This window comes from Mobula birostris, chromosome 10, assembly GCF_030028105.1.
Source record: "Mobula birostris isolate sMobBir1 chromosome 10, sMobBir1.hap1, whole genome shotgun sequence".
NCBI classification, from domain to species: domain Eukaryota; kingdom Metazoa; phylum Chordata; class Chondrichthyes; order Myliobatiformes; family Myliobatidae; genus Mobula; species Mobula birostris.
This window is the reverse complement of record NC_092379.1, coordinates 40,808,110-40,828,783: the sequence shown is the minus strand read 5'-3', so window position 1 is coordinate 40,828,783 and position 20,674 is coordinate 40,808,110. Positions and strand designations below refer to the sequence as shown.

Here is a 20,674-nt window from a genome sequence, read left to right as displayed (position 1 = left end):
CCACTTCTCTCCAACAGCACTCCCTGCAAGAAAACACACCAATGAAGACCAGGATTCAGTGAGAACAACCTGATTACCCCACTGCTCTTAACTTGAGTGACCTTGAAACTGGAATCTTTCTTGTTGGAACAGCACAGGTCACACTAACACAGGACTTTGGCAGGTCAAGCACCATCTCTGGACAGGAATAAACAGACCCCTCATCAGGACAGACTGGAAAGGAAGGGGACAGAAGCTGGAATAAAGTGGTGCGGGGACAGGAAGGAGTACAAGCTGGAAGGTGATAGGCGAGACCAGGTGAGGGGGAAGGGGGAGGGGGGTGTGAGAGGCTGGAAGGTGATAGGTGGAAGAAGGAAAGGGCTGGAGAAGAGGTAATCTGATAGAGACCATGGAAGAAAGGGAAGGAGGAGGGGGGAACCAGAGGAAGTGAAGAGAAGGGTAAGAGGGGAGCCCGCATGAGGGCTGGAAACAGACAGAAGGAGGGAGTGGGGAAAGATTACTGGAAATTGGAGAACTCGGTGTTTGTGCCATTAGGCTGGAGGCTACCCAGATCGAATATGAGATGTTGCTCCACCAATCTGAGTGTGGCCTCTTCAAGCAGTAGAGGAGACAACCAACACTCCAAAATGGGAATAGGAAGTTGAATTGAAATGGACAGCCACTGGGAGACCCTGCCTTTTGTGGCAGATAGAGTGAAGGTGCTCAAATATATGATACCCCAATCTACGCCGAATCTCACCAATGTAGAGGAGGCTGCACCAAGTTACAGCAGGTGACCCAGGCAGACCTGCTGGTGAACTATCGCCTCACACGGAAGGACAGTTTAAGGGTCTGAATAGTGGTGAGGGAGGTGGTCTAGGGGCAGTTCACAGGGATAAGTGGAGGAGGGAGATCAGTGGGGAGCGATGAGTGGACAAGCAGAAAGCGAGAGTGGGGGGGGCAGGGAGAAGATGTGTTTAGTGGTAGGATCCCGTTGTAGATGGCAGAAGTTTTGGAGAGTGAAGTGCTGGACACAGAGGCTCGTGGGCTGGTAGGTAAGGACAAAGGGAACCCAGCATGCTGCAATGACAGTGTTTTCTCAAATGTTGCAAAGATGGACCAGTGGTAGTCATGGGATCCACTGCAAAGGCCCATGGATACAGCAGTAAATGCAAGAAACTTCAAACAAAAGACCGGAGATATTGGAGAAGCCATGGAATTAATTTTCATAGTTCACAGTTGCAGCAGAAAGACTGGACAGGTGCATGATGGAAACAAGTCTAAAGACAGATAGGAGCTGATTGGGTAAATATGATCAGTACTATTTTCTTGTATGGGGTGGGGGGCAAAACATTGAGACAGATTAGTTGAGCCAATTGGAGTGTTTTGGAATTCAACTCCCATATAATACTATGGTACCAAAGACATTTCCACATCAACAAGTGTTAATAAGAACAATCTGTGCACTCAGCAGAGACAGGTGAATAGTTGCCACAAAGAAACAGCCGATCGAAGCCAGATGCAAGATGTCATCTGACTGACTTGGCCTCCACTTGTCCCTTCTCCACCCTCCCCACCCTTAAGGCTGATTTATGCTTCTGCGTCGGCTCTAACCTGTAGCCGATGCCGTAGCCTACGCAAGTGGTCTATGCCCTTGTGAGCATTTATACTTCTGCACTGGTGTGTCCGCGTCGCTCTGCAATTCACCGCCAAAACGCTAGTTGGCGATGGGGTTTCTATGCCACTGTGTTGAGTTTCTTCGTGTACTTCAAGCAGTGGCGACTGAAACTGAGCGCATCATGTTGCAGTTGGAGCTAATAAATGTTGAACAAGAGTTACTTTTATTGAAGTTACTGCAACGCAGAAAGGAGCCGAGACGTGGGAGGAGATGGTGTGTACGAGCATTGAATGGATTGAGGCAGAAGGAGGGTGAATTTTCTGTGCTTGTCCGGCCACTGAGAGACAAGAAGCAACCAGAAATGCACAGGAGGAAATGCGATGCTATCAAGCCAACCAATCAGTTGTTGCTGTCTGCGTCACCGCAACGCGTGGTTACATTTTTGGGGAGATGCACGTCAGGCTACAGCGTAGGGTACGCGGCTACGCCGTACCTGTGGCACTAATTCAATGCAGAAGTATAAATTGCCCTTAACTCCTTTCCCATGGCCTAAGGAATATTTAAGTGACACCCACCTGACATGGGAACACAAAGGAGGAAACTGACCAAAATAATTAAGAACCAGCAGGTAAAGATAGTAATATGCCTGAAGTCACTTTCAGATATGTTTTATAAAAACAAAACTGGTGTTTATAATGTAAAGAAACAATCTTTCACAAAGGTAAGGTCGAATTTGGAGTATTGTGTGCGGTTCTGTTTACCTACTTAAAGAAAAGATATCAGTAAGATTGAAAGAGCACACAGAAAATTTACAAGGACGTTGCCAGGACTTGGGGAACTGAGCTATAGGGAAAGGTTGAATAGGTTTGGACTTTATTCCCTGGTGTGTAGGGGAATGAGGGGAGATTTTATAGAGGTATCCAAGATTATGAGGGATGTAGATAGGATAAATGCAAGCAGGCTTTTCTCATGGTGGAAGGGTGAGACTAAAACTAGAGGTCATAGGTTAAAGGTGAAAGGTGAAATACTTAAGGGTGAACCTTCACTCAGAGGGTGGTGCAAATGTGGAATCAGCTGCCAGAGGAAGTGGTGGATAAGGGTTTGATTTCAACATTTGAGAGAAATTTGGATAAGTACATGGATAGGAGGGGTACAGAGGGCGAGGTTCAGGTGCAGGCAGCTGGGACTAAGTGGAATAATAGTTTGGTACGGACTGGACAGGACAAAGGACCTGATTCTGTGCTGTAGTGGCCGATGAGCCTAAAGGTTAATTATGACGGAACTGGAACTGACAGCTACACAGCAAAAGGTCCTGAGACACTCATAGCAGCAGCATCAAACACAATTTGACACCAGGCCGTGAAAGGAGATTTTCGAACAGGTGACCAGAGTTTGGTCGATGGGAAGTTTCATAGGAGCATCACAGAGGTGGGGAGAGAGGCAGAAAGGTTTTGGGAAGGGATTCCAGAGTTTGAGACACAGACAGCTGAAGGCACAGTCATCAATAGCAGAGTGCTTAAAGTCATGGTTGAACAAGATGCTGGAATTGGAGGTGCAGAGATTGGGGGTGGGGTGATTTGTAGGTGTGGGAGAGGTTGCAGAAACAGACAGGATTGAAAGCAAGAGTCTTAAGATTGAAATGTTGTTTAACTAGGAGTTTAGGTTGTTTGGTGAGGACAGAAGAGATGGATGAAAGGTCTTGGTGCATGTTAGAACAAGGCAGCAGTGTTTTGGACGATTAAAAATTGTTAGTTGTTAAACAGGAGATTGGACAGGTGGTTTGACATTTTTTGGAAGGAGGTGCAGAGATAACAATGCAAGGTGGGAGTCTCAGAGTGTGGGAACATCTGGAGAATTAGAATCCAGAGCTGGAACAGGGGAAGACAAGATTTGGGATACTTGGCCGGGAAAGGCTAAGTGGGCTAGGTGGGATGAAGCCATGGAAGGATTTGTAAATAAGTGCATGAATTTTGATATCAATTCCCTGTATTGCCAAGTCAATGGAAGTCAATGGGAGTAACTAAGGAGTATGGCATAGAAGCATTTGCAGCTCCTCAGTATGGCCATTTGCAAGGGTGCTACCGGACCTCTTCCTTAAAGCTGTGGATCAAAGTGCTCCCCTCTACCTTTTGGAAGAGGTAATGTGAGTACATCTCCTCCCACTTCATGGAATGGATTCTGAGTCGGAAGATGATCTTGGAGGGTTCTGAGACAAAGACTGAGGCCTGCTGGCTCTCCACTTCTCGGTGTTCCTCCCTGACATCCACACCCTTCACTGCAACAGGAGAAGATTCTGCAAGCATGTCAGAAGTTGACGCAAGTCCTGCTGACCCTGTCTTGGTTTCTGAATACCTTTTCATATGAAGGATCTCTTGATGATTTCAATGCATTTGTTCTATTATTCATCCAAATCAAACTGGCTTTATGCCAGGTAGATATATGCAGTTTAATTTGCGACATCCTTTCAATACTTTATACACAAAACATGCAGAAGAGGCTGTAGTCATTTCATTAGATGCGCAACATGCGTTTGACCAAGTGGAATGGCCATATATGATGTTTGCACTTAAGAAATTTGGATTTGGACCATCTTTCATTAAATGGATTGAGATAATTTATTCACACCCATCTGCTTCTATTATCACTAATCAGAATATTTCCTCCCCTTTTGCAATTCATCGTGGGACTCGTCAAGGCTGCCCCTTTCTCCATTTTTGTTTGCAGTTATCATTGAGCCACTGGCTGTTAGCATCCGACAGGACCCTTTGATAGCTCCTATTGATATGCATGGACATAAACATCACCTTTCGTTATACGCTGATGATGTCAAGCCAGCGAGCACTGTGAGGGTCATGGTTTTTGACTTCTCCAATGCGTTCAACACCATCCGCCCTGCTCTGCTGGGGGAGAAGCTGACAGCGATGCAGGTGGATGCTTCCCTGGTGTCATGGATTCTTGATTACCTGACTGGCAGACCACAGTACGTGTGCTTGCAACACTCTGTGTCCGACAGAGTGATCAGCAGCACTGGGGCTCCACAGGGGACTGTCTTGTCTCCCTTTCTCTTCACCATTTACACCTCGGACTTCAACTACTGCACAGAGTCTTGTCATCTTCTGAAGTTTTCTGATGACTCTGCCATAGTTGGATGCATCAGCAAGGGAGATGAGGCTGAGTACAGGGCTATGGTAGGAAACTTTGTCACATGGTGTGAGCAGAATTATCTGCAGCTTAATGTGAAAAGGACTAAGGAGCTGGTGGTAGACCTGAGGAGAGTTAAGGTAATGGTGACCCCTGTATCCATCCAGGGGGTCAATGTGGACATGGTGGAGGATTACAAATACCTGGGGATACGAATTGACAATAAACTGGACTGGTCAAAGAACACTGAAGCTGTCTACAAGAAGGGTCAGAGCCATCTCTATATCCTGAGGAGACTGAGGTCCTTGAACATCTGCCGGATGATGCTGAGGATGTTCTACGAGTCTGTGGTGGCCAGTGCTATCATATTTGCTGTTGTGTGCTGGGGCAGCAGGCTGAGGGTAGCAGACACCAACAGAATCAACAAATTCATCCGTAAGGTCAGTGATGTTGTGGGGACGGAACTGGACTCTCTCACAGTGGTGTCTGAAAGGAGGATGCTGTCTAAGTTGCATGCCATCTTGGACAATGTCTCCCATCCACTACATAATGTACTGGGTTTTCAGAGGAGTACATTCAGCCAGAGACTCATTCCACTGAGATCCAACACAGAGCGTCACAGGAAGTCATTCCTGCCTGTGGCCATCAAACTTCACAACTTCTCCCTTGGAGGTTCAGACACCCTGAGCCAAAAGGCTGGTCCTGGACTTATTTCATAATTTACTGGCATAATTTACATATTACTATTTAACTATTTATGGTTTTTTTACTATTTATTATTTATGGTGCAACTGTAACGAAAACCAATTTCCCCCGGGATCAATAAAGTATGACTATGACTATGAGTTTATCTCCAGCCCACAAACATCAATACCCGCCCTTCTGACTCTAATTAATCATTTTGGTAGTTTCTCAGGTTTCTCTATTAATTGGGATAAGCGTGAACTAATGCCAGTCACTGCAGTGGTTTAATACAGCATATTTACAGTCCATTCCCTTTAAAATAACTCATGATAATTTTTCCTATCTTGGTGTGACTAATACAAAAAACCCAGATGACCTTTTGCAAGTGAATTGGCGAAACAAAGGTGAGCAGGTTAAATGCAATATTGACTTTTGGAAAACCCTTCCGATTTCTTTGGTGGGGGGGGGTTAATGCAATCAAGATAATTGTACTGTCACGATTTCTTCATCGTTTCCAGTCAATTCCATGATTTATTCCTCTGTCATATTTTAAGCAATTGGATTCAATTATTATACCCTTCATTTGGAATTATAAAGCCATTAGAATTACTAAAAAACACTTGTCAAAGCCCAGGGAAGCAGGTGGTTTTTCCCTACTGGACGTTAAAATGTATTACTGGGCTGCCCACCTATCCGTGCTTGCATGGTGGAAAAAAGGCCCACCCTCTACCTCAGCCTCGTGCCCAGCATGGTTACTCAGAGAGCGAGTGCTTTGTAAAAAGACTTCCTTACAAGCTCTCCTTATTTGCCCCACTGCAGTTAATAAGTCACATTTTAGTAACAGCTTCGTGGTTGGCAGCACTACAAGAATTTGGAAGCAGATTCAACTCCACGTTAAGGCCGCAAAAATTTATATTAACACTCCGATTTGTGACAATCATTCCTTTTTGCCTGGCCTGAATGATACTGTTTTTTTCTACCTGGAAACAGAGAGGCATCTGTAGTGTAGGTGACCTATATAGTAATGGAAGCTTTGCCTCATTTGCACAGTTACAAGCAGTTTATAATATCCCTGCATCTAGTTTTTTTTAGATATTTACAAATTCAGATTATGTTAGGAAATATATACCTAACTTCGAAGTTTTAGACAAACATGAGTCCCTGGAGGCAATAAATAAATTTGATCCTGTTACTCGTAGTGCGGTATCCTATCTTTGTCAGATTCTACATAATGCAGCTCGGGTGAATACTGCAGGTCTTAAACAGGCATGGGTGGATGAACTGGGTATAGAACTGACAGAGGAGGTCTGGGATGAGTGTTTAAAGAGTATACATGATTGTTCGGTCAACGTCAGACACAGACTTATACAGTTTAAAACAATACATAAACTTCATTATTCCAAAGTAAAGTTGCACAGTTTCTACCCTGAAGTTTCACCAGTTTGTAATAGATGTAAATCTGTGAGCAGTAACTTGTCACGTTCATTCTGGTCATGTTGTAAGCTTTATGCATACTGGAAAAGTATTTTTCACTCTTTCTCTGCGGCTTATGGGAAGCGACGGGAACCAGACCCGCTCATAGCCATCCTTGGAGCAACAAGCTCCCTATCTTCAGCCAATAGGTATGAAAAAAAGGCTGTATTGTTTGACAGGGTGATTGCTAAGAAGTTAATCCTGCAAATGCCGAAAATGGACTCTGTGCCTACGTACAATCTGTGGCTGAGAGAACTGGCAAATACTGTACATTTGGAGAGACTGAGACTATGTAATGAGGACAGAGGGGACATCTTTGAAAGGATATGGGGCCCTGTATTGGACTTTCTCACGGGGTGAGGACTGAGGTTTTTTGGTGCGGTGCACCTCTGCTGTGTATGTTTACTTTAGCCTTCATATTTTTCTCCCTTTTGCTGCTCGATATTTAATTAGATTTTGTTAAGGTCGTGGTTTTTGTAGATGTGCTGTTTTTTGTACAATAAAAAAAATTAAAAATAATATGAAAAAAAAGAATTTAAGAAATATGTTTTAGAACTTAAGGAAAATACTCAGATTTTATGGTTGAAGCCCAGGGTGCAGAACTGCAACAACAAATAGAAGTAGTCGACAAGAACAACTGTGAATTGGAAAGGAGATTGGGAAATGGAGGAAATTATTACAAGGATACAAAAAGAAAAGGAGTGTGTTACAAAGCGAATTATCTACATTTGGATTATAAAATGAAAACATGGAAGCAAATGAAGAAGAACTCCGAGGTCTCAGTAAACAACTGCAGGCTACGATCCAAGAAAAAGAAAACCTGAAAAAGCAGCAGACTTGGAAAAACAGCAATTTTAAAAGTATAACGTGCAATAATTACTATTCTTTAACAAGACGATTTTAGTCTTACAAGTGATGCAGATGAAATCAATGTAATTGAGGTAATGCAACTACATGAAAGCATGTGAGAAAATTAGGGAGGGATAGCAGTTTGTGGCATTATCTAATGAGCGCATTAAGCAGTCACCAGGAATTGCAACTACAGAGTGATGCTAATAGAGAACTGCAGGCTGAACTAGATTGTCTAAAGTAGAGAACTCCAGGACATATTTGGTTGGAACACCACGAGTCTAGCAGATGGCGGTAATGCACTGAAAAACTGGTTGCCAACTGCCATAAAACACAAAAGAAGAAGAAGTAGAGGTCCAACTGCTGGTGAGTCAGTATCCTGGCAAAAACTACACCACGAAGACAAAAGAACACTCCAGGCAACTCCGCGAAAAGGTTATTGAAAAGCACAGGTCAGCAGATGGATACAAGAATATTTCTCAGTCGCAGAATATCCCTTGGAGTACAGTTAAGTCAATCATCAAGAAATGGAAAGGATATGGCACAGCTGTAAATCTGAAGGGAGTAGGCCGTTCTCGAAAACTGAGTGACCGTGCAAGAAGGGGAGTAGTGAGGGAGTACATGAAGAGACCTGTGACAACCCTGGAGAAGTTACAAGCTTCAGAGGCTGAGATGGGAAAGTCTGTGCATACAACGACTGTGCTTCAAAGTTGCAGTTTTATGGAAGAAGAAACGATGAATTATGAAAGGAATCTGGTGACTAACATCAAAGAAGACACTAAAAGCATTTTTAAGTATATAAAGGGCAAAAGAGAGTTAAGGGTAGCTATAGGACCAATAGAAAATGATGCTGGAGATATTGTAATGAGAGACGCAGAGATGGCAGAGTATTTTGCATCAGTCTTCACAGTGGAAGACATCTGCAGTATACCGGACACTCAAGTGTGTCAGGGAAGTGAAGTATGTGCAGTGAAAATTACGACTGAGAAGGTGTTCAGGAAGCTTAATGGTCTGAGGGTGGATAAATCTCCTGGACCTGATGGAATGCACCCTTGGTAGCTGGAGAGATTGCAGAGGCATTAGCAATGATCTTTCAAGAATCGATAGATTCTGGCATTGTACCGGATGACTGGAAAATTGCAAATGTTACTCTGCTATTTAAGAAGGGTCGGAGCAGCAGAAAGGAAACTACAGACCTGCTAGCCTGACATCAGTAGTTCGGAAGTTGTTGGAATCGATTGTTAGGGATGAGATTACGGAGTATCTGGAGGCACATGACAAGATAGGCCAGTGCCAGCATGGCTTCCTGAAAGGAAAATCCTGCCTGACAAATCTACCGCAAGATTTTGAGGAGATTACAAGCAGGGTAGACAAAGGAGATGCAGTAGACGTGGTGTATTTGGATTTCAAAAGGCCTTTGACAAAGTGCCCACAAGAGGCTGCTTAGCAAAATAAGCACCCATAGAATTACAGGGACGTTACTAGCATGGGTGGATCATTGGCTGATCGGCATAAAACAGAGTGGGAATAAAGGGATCCAATTCTGGCTGCCGCTTACCAGTAGAGTTCCACAGGGGTCGGTGTTGGGACTGCTGCTTTCTACGATGTATGTCAATAATTTGGACCATGGGATTAATGGATTTGTGGTTAATTTTGCCGATGATACCAAGATTGGTGAAGGAAATAGAGAGCCTGCAGAGAGACTTAGATAGTTCAGGAGAATGGGCAAAGAAATGGCAAGTGAAATACAATGTTGGAAAGTGTATGGTCGTGCACTTGGGTGGAAGAAATAAACAGGCAGACTATTACTTAGATAGGGAGATAATTCAAGATGCAGAGATGCAAAGGGTCTTGGGAGTCCTTGAGCAGGATACCCTAAAGGTTAACCTCCAGGTTGAGTTGGTGGTTAAGGCAACGAATGCAATGTTGGTATTCATTTCTGGAGGTATAGAATATAAGAGCAGGGATGTGATGTTGAGGCTGTATAAGGCACTCGTGTGACCACACTTGGAGTATTGTGTGCAGCTTTGGGCTCCTTATTTCAGAAAGAATATACTGACATTGGAGAGGGTTGAGAGAAGATTCATGAGAATGATTCCAGGAATGAAAGGGTTACCATAAGAGGAACGTCTGGCAGCTCTTGGGCTGTATTCCCTGCAGTTCAGGAGAATGAGGGAAGGGGGATCTCATAGAAACATTCCAAATGTTAAGAGGCCTGAACAGATTAGATATGATAAAGTTATTTCCCATGGTCAGAGAGTCTAGGACAAGAGGGCACGAATTCAAGATTGAAGGACATCCATTTAGAAGAGAGATGCGGAGAAATTTCTTTAGTCAGATGGTGGTAAATTTGTGGAATTTGTTGCCACAAGTGGCTGTGGAGGCCAAATCATTGGGTGTATTTAAGGCAGAGATAGATAGGTTCTTGATTAGCCAGGGCATCATGAAGAGGAAAGGGGAATGGGAATGACCGGAAGAGTTGGATGGCAGAGCAGACTCGATGGGCTGATGGGCCTACTTCTGCTCCTCCACCTTATGGTCTTATGATTAAGGGGAGGTTTCTCTGGTGAGGGGCACTAAGGTTGGGCTTGAGGCTTTTGTTAGGAAGAGATGAAGAGAGAAGACGCCAGAGAGAAGAGGTGAAGGGCCTGTTCCCCTGCTGTACTTGTCTCTCCACGTTGACTAAATCTTCAGTGACTAACTCTGATTTGTGTGCAAGACTTTGCTCTCTGAAACCAGGTGAACAGCACAGAAAGCTACCTCAAAAAGAAATTTAACAGAAGGAAAAAATGACAAGGAAATGAAACACATGACATGCTTTTTACGTGTTTCTGCTCTGCAAAAGTCTCAAGGAGGTAAATCCTGCACCTCTCTGGTGTGCAACACAAGGCAGCGTTTACCTTAATCCACACACATGAAAGTTGCTGGTGAACGCAGCACCTGCAGAATTCCTGTTGTTTGCATTTACCTTAATCCACTTTATTAGGGAAACCAGTCAAAACAACGATGTAATGTACAAATTAGGAGAAAGATGTCCACTGGTAACAGGTTAAACGTGCCTAACACAATCTCTAAAATCATTCAGAAAGCAAACAGACATTAAATTACGTGATTTGCAATATTGAAATGGCATCCCAAATGTGACTAGACCACTGGAATGATACAATATTGTGTAGTTCTGATCGGGAGGAGAAGCTCAGCTATTGAAAAATCTACTTTAACTAATACGTACAGAAGCAATGGCTGCCTAACCAAACCATCAGGTAATCACAGCATCCACTGGCACTGCTGTTCAAGTCACTGGAATAATGAGGTCGGCATTGAAAGTCATTTCAATAACTGTCTAACGGGCACTCTTTCTTTTAATGTTAAAAATGATTTAAAGGGAAATGAAGGTAGGTCAAAACTTATAGCAGATCATTCAGCAACCTGGGGACAATACAGTGCAGACATCCTTCCCCACATGAGGCCCCATTAAATGTGGGCCCCACCTTAGGACCCACCAATGTGGACTCCACCCCTTCACCAGGCCCCATCAAATGCAAAACCCTCTCCTACATCAGGGTCAGGACCCATCAATGTGGACCACTTCCCCAAGCCAAACCCATCCAACGTGGACCCCTCACTGGGCCCCTCCTCTGCCACCCCATCCGAGAACAGTTTCAGATTGGACAACATCTTCAGTTTTAATTTGAGCATTTGCCACTGGATGCTGGGAATACCGGGAAGGGGGGGAAGGGGGGGAAGGGGGGGAAGGGGGGGAAGGGGGGGAAGGGGGGGAAAGGGGGGGAGGAGGAGGAGGAGGAGGAGGAGGAGGAGGAGGAGGAGGAGGAGGAGGAGGAGGAGATGATGATGATGATGGATACAAGTGACTGTCAAGAGAGCAGCAAAGCTAATAACCTCACATCGGGGTTCGGGTTCGGGTTCTAGTATGTCTTTTAAGTTTCTACCCCTTTTGAAGGCTGAGACTATGGTGTATTGTCCCAGTGTCCCTACCTTCCACTTTTAGTTCTTCAAAGTGTGTTTTAACTGTCTTGTGAATATTCACTGCAATCCCACTGTATCTCGTTATCAAGGGTAGTTTCCGTGTTGTGTTGTCCTGTGTTGGGGGATTTGTGATACTTTTTAAAAAGTCAGATTTGATGTGTCTGAGTCTCTGTCTGCTGCAGCCCCTGTGTCTAAGTGCAGAGAAGAGGATAGTAGTGGCTTGGTGGAAGTCCTCTGCCCTGGTGCAAATGCGGTGAAACGGGGTCAGCTGTCCCTTGACAATGCCTCTGAAGGTGTGTTTGGGATGGTGGCTCCCTGTGTGTAGGAGGGTGTGTGTGTCTGTGGTTTTAAAGAATACTTTGGTGGCTAGTTTCTGGCTGCCATTTTCTGGTGCTAGTTTAAATACCGTAGTGTCCAGGAAGTCAACTTTCTCCCTATTTATTGTGGCCTTAACCTTAATCGATGGATGATGAGTGTTTAGGATTTGAATAAATTCCTCTAATTTTACCTCCGAGTGTGTCCACACTCCCCAGATGTCATCCAGGTATCTATAAAGACACATGGGTATCTTGGGGCACTTTGGATAAACTGTTTCCTCCCATTTTGCCATGTATATTTTGGCATAGGCTGGAGCAAACTTCTTTCCCATCGCTGTGCCCTTGACTTGTAAGTAGAATTCATTATTGAATTCAAAGTCATTTTTAGTTAGGCTGAGGTGAAGGAGTTCTATCAAGGCCTCGTCTGGTCTCTCTAGCTGAGGGTTCTCCCGAAGGATATCGCTCACTGCCGGTATACCCCTGTCCGTTTCTATATTGGTGTACAGGCTTTCAATGTCCATGGTGAAGAGTACGGCCTCAGGGGACACTGACATGGAATTGACTATCCGGACAAAGTGGTACGTGTCCTTGATGTAGCTGGAGTGTTTCTGCGATAGTGGGTTAAGGAAGGCATCAATGTATTCTGCTATCCTGTATGACTCACTGCTGCAGTCCGACACGATGGGCCTGCCGGGTGGTATTTCTCCCGGAACAGTCCATGAGTCTGGGTTCCTGTGTATTTTGGGGAGGATATGGAACTTTCTTGCTCGTGGCTGTATCCCTGTCAGGTACTCCACCTGCTTCTTCCCCAGGTATCTAGTCCTTTCTAGTTCTCGCAGAATGTTCCTAATTTCTGTGTGTGTTTCCCAGTATATGGGTTCCTTTAGTTTAGTGCAGTGTTCGGTGTTGTTTAATTCTCTGTGTGCCTCAAATAGATGTTGCTGTTTGTCCATGATAACTATGCTGCTCCCTTTATCTGCTGGTTTGATAACAATATCCATATTTTCCTTCAGCTCTTTCAGGGCTGTTCTCTCCTTCCTAGTTAAATTGGCCTTATCCTGTACTTCTCCCTCCCTCTCCATTATCTCATCCAGTGTGCTCTCGAATTGTAGGACCGCTTCTGACCTGTACCTCCTCTTGGGGCTCCAGTCTGAGCGAGGGGTGAAATGGGTCTTTCTACCTTCTGCCTCCGCAACAAAGTGGACGAGTACCAATCTCCTATCGAACTTATCCATGTCCTCCTCAATCTGCTCCTTATGGAGTTTTGCAGTTGGTACAAAAGTGAGGCCCCTGTTCAGAACTTTTTGCTGGGTTTCTGTAGGGATGAACGTACGGGAGAGGTTCACGATGGTCTCTCCCAGTCGTGGACCCTGCCTCTCTCGGCTTTGTCTCCACTCTAGTTTAAAGACTGCATCCACCTCTTGACTATGGTCAGGGCTGTGTTCTCTGTCCAATCGATGTGGTCTCTGTCTACCTTAAACTGCCTCGCCAGGACTGCAGGGATATAATTCTTAGTTCTAATAACCTCATTTAGTTGGCCCAGGGTTGCTTGTTCTGCCTCTGTCAAACAGTGGCTAAAGTTCAGTTCTGGCACCCAGATACTGGCATTGGGAAATTTAATATGGGCCATTCTTAATAGTTGCTGAAGCTGTTTAGTCGCTGTTGCTGGTTGATGTGATCTGTTGTTTATTCCAAAGGAAAGGATAACCTTCTTAGTTTCCAGTTGTGGCTTTAACTTTGTCAGGATAGCAGTGGCATGGGTGAATTTGGCTCCCGGAAAGCTGTCCAATTGAACATCCTTATTAGGGCATCTTTTGATCCTGGAAATGTTAGAGTCCCCTATAATTAGTATAGGTTTAAGGGGCCTTAGTTCCCAAGTTACATTTTTCTGTTTAGAGTGAGGATGCCTCCTTACTTGGCCCTCCTGGTTGTTGCAAATAGGGGTTACCTGTCCTCTTGTTTGTCCCACGTCCTCCGACTCTCGGGCTGTGTGGTTCCCTGGGGTGGAAGACTTGCTCGGTCCTCGTGTACTGGCTCCCCTTGTCTGTCTGCCCATCCGCACTGGTGTGGGGTGGGGTGCTGATTCCCTGGAGTCTTGGGTCGGGGAGGCCGTGGGGGTGGCGGGCTGGGGCTCCCCTGCTCCTAGGTTGGATTGCGTCTTCTCCGAGGGGCTCATGGCTGGGGAGGGGCTCACCTGGCGTCTTCTCTGTTCCTGTGACTGGGGCAGTGGGGCCGCATCGGCGTCGAGTTAGTTAACTAGCTCCAGCGCCCTCCCGTGGACGATACCGGAACTCCTACTGCAGGCGTCGGCGCCGAGAGGGCTGACCAGCTCCAGCGCCCTCCCGTGGACGATACCGGAACTCCCACTGCAGGCGTCGGCGCCGAGAGGGCTGACCAGCTCCAGCGCCCTCCCGTGGACGATACCGGAACTCCCACTGCAGGCGTCGGCGCCGAGGGGGCTGACCAGCTCCAGCGCCCTCCCGTGGACGATACCGGAACTCCCACTGCAGGCGTCGGCGCCGAGAGGGCTGACCAGCTCCAGCGCCCTCCCGTGGACGATACCGGAACTCCTACTGCAGGCGTCGGCGCCGAGAGGGCTGACCAGCTCCAGCGCCCTCCCGTGGACGATACCGGAACTCCCACTGCAGGCGTCGGCGCCGAGAGGGCTGACCAGCTCCAGCGCCCTCCCGTGGACGGTGCCGGAACTCCCACTGCAGGCGTCGGCGCCGAGAGGGCTGACCGGCTCCAGCGCCCTCCCGGAGACGGTGCCGGAACTCCCACTGCAGGCGTCGGCGCCGAGAGGGCTGACCGGCTCCGGCGCCCTCCCGTGGACGGTGCCGGAACTCCCACTGCAGGCGTCGGCGCCGGGAGGGCTGACCGGCTCCAGCGCCCTCCCGTGGACGGTGCCGGAACTCCCACTGCAGGCGTCGGCGCCGGGAGGGCTGACCGGCTCCAGCGCCCTCCCGTGGACGGTGCCGGAACTCCCACTACATGCATCGTTCTCAGGACCTGTTGGCCTGAGACAGCCCGCAGCGCAATTACCGGCCACAACTTCGTTTTACTCGGCGCCGACGGACGGGGTGCAGCGTGGGCGGTCTTTTTCCGGGGCTCGGGTGTGATACGAGTCCGGTCACGGCTGACCCAGAAGCCGTCCCTGAAGGTTCCCCTCTCCCCCTTGGAATGCGGTTTCCATTGTCCGTGGGGTCATTGTGGCCACGTCCGAATTGTGCGGCCCCTCGTGGGCCCGGTCTGCCGTTCTGGCACAGGTCTTGAGACCAGATCCCAAAAATATGCTTTTGGACAGCCTCCAATTTGATTTGAAAATTTCCTTTAAATTTCGTATGTTCCAGATTACGGTTTTGGTGATTGCTTCTGGTAAGCGATCAATCAGATCCGATTCAAGTTCCAATTCTTGCAGGCTACTTTGGTAGTGTCCAATTAAAATTTGTCGTGTTTCTTTAGCCCAAGCGTCCGCATTGGCAGCAATTTTATGAAGCGTTTCTTGGGAGGGGTTTGCCGGCTTTATGAATTTGGTCAGTCTATATGCCTGGGTAGTAATCCCCTTTGGTGGCCTGTTCATTTGTTCCAAAACTCTTAGGTGGTGCAGAGTCTGGATTATTTTATATATTAATCTAACCGTGGTGGAAAAGGAATCCCTGGGAAACCTGAGGTCTCTGCAGTTACCACGGTGGTCTGACGCGCCATGTGCTGACAAGCCCCCGGTCCTCTCTCTCCAATTTCTCCTCCACATCGTTAAAGTAAGACAATAATCACCAAACTTCCCATGAAGTCCGCTTAATTAATGTTCTTACCGCTTGTTCTGCGTCTCGGGTTCAGTGATTTCGACTCCAGCGAATTGCCTTTAATAAAGCGTGTTGCCTTTAATACTCTCCAATTTCTCCTCCACGTCATTAAAGTAAGACAATAATCAGAAAACCACAGATGAAGTCCAGTTAATTAATGTCCTTATCGCTTGCTTTTCATCTTGGGTTCAGTGATTTCGACTCCTGTGAATTGCCTTTAACAAAGCATATTGCCTTCAATAAAGCGTATTTCCCGACTGGGAGAGTCACCAATTTCGCCTCTTCTCTGTGGCTTCCTCATGGGGAATTCTGTAAAGACTGAGGTGGTCTCTCCTTTAAAATGTTCCACTCCACCCCCGGCCCCCTCCCACCTCTGTATTGTTTTACCAAACCTGTTTCTCCATTTCTGCTGCAGCCTCTGGCTGTTGCCCAGATCCCGGTCTGCCTTGTTTGTTAAGATTCTTAAAGGCAAATTATCCACTAATCGCGCTGCTCCTTTTTATTGTTCGACCCTCCCCATTCTTTTAGCTCCAAATTTTTCATTTCTATTCCTTTAATACCTAGTTAGAGTTGAGATTCGATTTCGTCCTATTTCTCCTTTTAGGGTTACATTGTTTTATTGTGACTTTAGTGTTCAAACTGTGAGTTTACTGTTCTGTGGGTATAATGTGGTCGGAGCTTGTGGCTGATGTATGTTGGGGTTGGGGTTTAACCTCAGTCGTCTGTGCCAGTTTTCCCAGCTCCTTGGATTTACTTTGGCTTATGAGGACCAGGATGATGAGGGACGTGTCACTGCTGGTTAGGATGCGAGTATGCGGGCAGTGGGCAAAATATCCCTCTAGTGTTTGTGGATCTCGTACTGGAGATGCAGTATCACTTTACCCTGCCACTTTGTTTTTAGCCCACGTTGTCATCATCTCGGTCCCCGACTGGGATCTTCCTCCTCTTTAACCTCCATTCTGGAGTTTAAGTTACAATGGAGTTATTGCCTATGGATAGTGTTTTGGATTTGGGGTTTTTTTTATAGGGACTGGGTGCTGTGATCTGGGGGTTGTGCGGTAGCTAATTGAGGGGTGTGTGGGGAGGGACATGCCCCGGGGTAGAGTTAGGTAATGGGGGTTGAGGATTCACGGCGAAGGGAGGTGGGGTGGGATGGCAAATGGCATTGTGGGGGGGGGGGTTCCCCTGCAGTAGGGGTGAGGGCTGAAATAGGATCCTAACTGCCGGTGATATTGGGTGAATTTGGCCCCGTGATGGGGTAAGGGCTTAGGTTTATGGGGGTGTGTAGCAGGGTTGGAGTTGTTAGGTTTAGGGGTAGGGTAAAGGACAGTTATACAAACCCTTTTATGTGGTGTGGTGTGGTTTGGGTTATTTGGGGTGCTGTCCAGTTTAGTTGGGGTGCAAGGTCCATTGGAAGTTATGGTTATGGTGAATGCTAGGGTTGGGGATGTTTGTGGGGTGGCATGGTTCTGGTGATGTGGGGGGAACCTGGCTCCCGGGTGAGGAGAGGGCTAGGGTTTATGGGGGTGTGCTGAAGGGTTGGAGGTGTTAGGCTGAGGTGTATGGCTGGGTAGTGAGGTCACGGGACTTTGCGGTGGTGGGAGGGTTAGGGTTAGAGCACCCAAACCGATGGTGTAGTCGGGTGAACTTGCCCCCCCCAGTGGAGAGGGGGCTCAGGTTTATGGGGGTGCGTAGGATGGGTGAAGTCATTATGTTTAGGGATACGGCCGAGGAATGTGTACGCAGGCCTACCCATGGGGGTGTGGGAAGAAGAGGAACATGGGGTCCATCGTTAAGTAGGCCCCTTTGTGGGGCTGTGGGCAGGGTCCACTTGGGCGCCGTCTGGTTTAGTTGGGGTGTGAGGCCCTTTTGGATGTTACGATCAGGTTGGGGGGTAGGGTTGAGGGGAAGTCCGCTGGGCGGTGGGAGGTATAACTGGTGGTGAAGGGTGAGTTTGGCCCCCTGGCGAGAAGAGGACCTGTGTTTATGGGGATGAAGATGTTAGGTTTCAGGGCAGGGCCATGTGCTGGGGATGCATTCTACCCCATGGGGGCAAGCTGGGAGGTTGGGGCAAGTGCTGTGTCTGGATCAAACTGGTCGTTACAAGTCTATTCTTCCTCATGGTTATCCCTGTAGAGTTATAATTTCTCACGTTATCCCTCTCTATTTGGGGAATTAGTTTCTGTTCTGGGGCCTAGTTGTTAGTCTCTATTTTCCAAGAAAGACGTACCTTTCCTATTTAATGGTCACCTGTCTTAATTTTGTTTCAGGGTGGGTGACTGAAGGGGCTCCTCCTCTTCCTCCCTCCCCTCATTTTCTCAATGTTTTTTTATTATTAATTTTTTATTGCAACACCAACAAATTACATTCAATACAACCAGTTGCCAATTACATTTTGACTGTTAAACCCCGCCACCCCCCAACCTTCATCACCATCCCCCCTCCACCCCTCTCTCCCCTCCACCAATCAACTGAATAGTAGTACATGCACAGACAAAGCATTCCTATTTTAACAAAAGATCTTTTAAGTTAGATATCAAATTTGTCCACATTAAGATTGTGTTTGGTCGTGCATCATTTACTCTTGCTGATGAAAGTTCCAGGTAAGAAATGTCCAAAAAGCTCCGAAGCCCGTGAGTATTTGAAATATCGTGGGGAGGTTTCCAACGCTGGACTACAATCTTCTTAGCTGCAGTCAGGCCTGCCAGCCAGATTTTGCGTGTTTTTTCCGTAAGGGAAAGGTGGGAGACATCATTTAGAAGATGTACAGCGGGGTCCATTGGTAATTGTACCCCCGTTAGTTCTGTAAGAGTACTGATAACCTTCCTCCACAAATCAAAATCCCCTGGACATTCCCATACAACATGTATAAAAGTGCCAATGGCTCCATGGGGCAAAATGAGCAATAAGAGTCAGGAACCAGTCCCATTTGATGTCTAATTCTCGGTGTTAAATATGCTCTATGACAAAAATTTCAAGTGTATATACCAATGATTTGGGTTTTTCGAAGCACCGGCAGCATTATCCCAAATCGCAACCCAGTCCAAGTCTTGTCCCAATTCAGATATGTCCCTATCCCAAGCTTTCATTCCCGATGTGGGCATATATTTCTGGGAGTTTAATTTATCATAGATATACAACACTATCTGTCCTGGAGGACTCTGTATCCAATTTAAAATGGGATGGTCCTTTAAATCTGACCCCCAGGGAACGCCGTAGGCTTTACAAGCTGATCTTACTCGAAAGTAGCAAAAAAGAGAATGTTTATCAATATTATATCGAGATACCAGTTCTTGAAAGCCAAGGATAGTACTTGCCCCATTAATATCTTGAAGAGTAGTAATACCTTTATCCACCCAAGTTCTGTTAGTGAATGGTTTCCCCCCAGATAGAAAACGATTATTGTTCCATAATGGAGATGATTTACACCATACACTTTTAAATTTTAGGAATTTTTCTGCTGCCCTAAACACTTGTAGCATATGGGTTAAAATTGGATCGTAATACAAATCACATTTTTTGGTAGACATACCTATAAGGAGAAAGTCCTTCAACCTTATTGGTGCTATTAGCTCCAGTTCTATATTTTTCCAGGACGAAACTTTATCCTCCTCCATCCAATAGCTAAGACTTTTTAATACAAATGCTCAGTGATACAATTTAAAATTTGGACATGCCAATCCCCCATTCGACTTTTTGAATTGTAGAACTGACCATTTTATATTGGGTCGTTTACCATTCCAAACATTGCATCGTAGTAAGGAGTCCAGTTTTTGCCAATATCCTGCCGGAGGTGCAAGTGGGATCATTGAGCTGATAAAATTAATGCAGGGTAAGATGTTCATTTTAATGACCGAAATACGGGCCGGGACTGATGCTGGCAGGTGTCTCCATCTATTAATATCTTCCTCTTTTTTTTAGAATTAAAGAGTAATTTGTTTCAGCCACAGCTGATATGGAAATATTAACTTTAATACCCAAGTAGAGGACCTCATTTGTAACTTTAATCTGGGGAGGAAGAGACACCTTACTTTTATCCGTATTAATCAGCATCAGGTCTGATTTTAACAAATTAACTTTGTATCCTGAAAGAAATCCAAATTGCTCCAGTGTTTTTAAAACATAGGGGAGAGTTTGTTGAACATTCGCCATATAAACTAGCGTGTCATCCGCGTAAACTGATATTGAATGCAATGTTGTACCTATTGTAATAGGGGAGATCTGAGGAGAGTTTGTGCAAGCGGTTCAATAGATATATTAAAAATTAAAGGAGACAAAGGGTCCCCTTGTCGTGTGCCCCGTCCTATGTCAAATAATTCTGAGAAACCTCCTCCCACACATACCTGGGCTGAAGGATTAGCATACGGTGTTTGAATCATAAGGGCCTGTACTGTGCTGTACTATTCTATGTTCTATGAACTTCTTTACTCAGAAAGTGGTAGCTGTGTGGAACGAGCTTCCAGCAGAAGTGTTTGAGTCAGGTTCAATGTTGTCGTTATTGGACAGCTATATGGACAGGAAAGGAATGGAGGGTTATGGGCTGAGTGCAGGTCGGTGGGACTAGGATTGGGGAAGAGTTCGGCATGGACTAGAAGGACCCAGATGGCCTGTTTCCGTGCTGTGATTGTTATATGGTTATATGGAAGGCATCAATGTATTCTGCTATCCTGTATGACTCACTGCTGCAGTCCGACACGATGGGCCTGCCGGGTGGTATTTCTCCAGGAACAGTCCATGAGTCTGGGTTCCTGTGTATTTTGGGGAGGATATAGAACTTTCTTGCTCGTGGCTGTATCCCTGTCAGGTACTCCACCTGCTTCTTC

The 20,674-nt window shown here is 46.2% G+C and overlaps 1 protein-coding gene across 1 annotated transcript in view; it reads left to right on the top strand.

Annotated features, from left to right (window-relative positions):
• The window catches only part of LOC140203617 (serine/threonine-protein phosphatase 2A 65 kDa regulatory subunit A beta isoform-like), a 67,861-nt gene extending 52,497 nt beyond the window's left edge, over window positions 1-15,364 (top strand). The window contains exon 15 of the mRNA XM_072269665.1: window positions 14,973-15,364. Within this exon, the coding sequence (XP_072125766.1) occupies window positions 14,973-15,364 (392 nt within the window). The remainder of the gene's footprint in view (window positions 1-14,972) is intronic.
• Window positions 15,365-20,674: the final 5,310 nt, after the last annotated feature.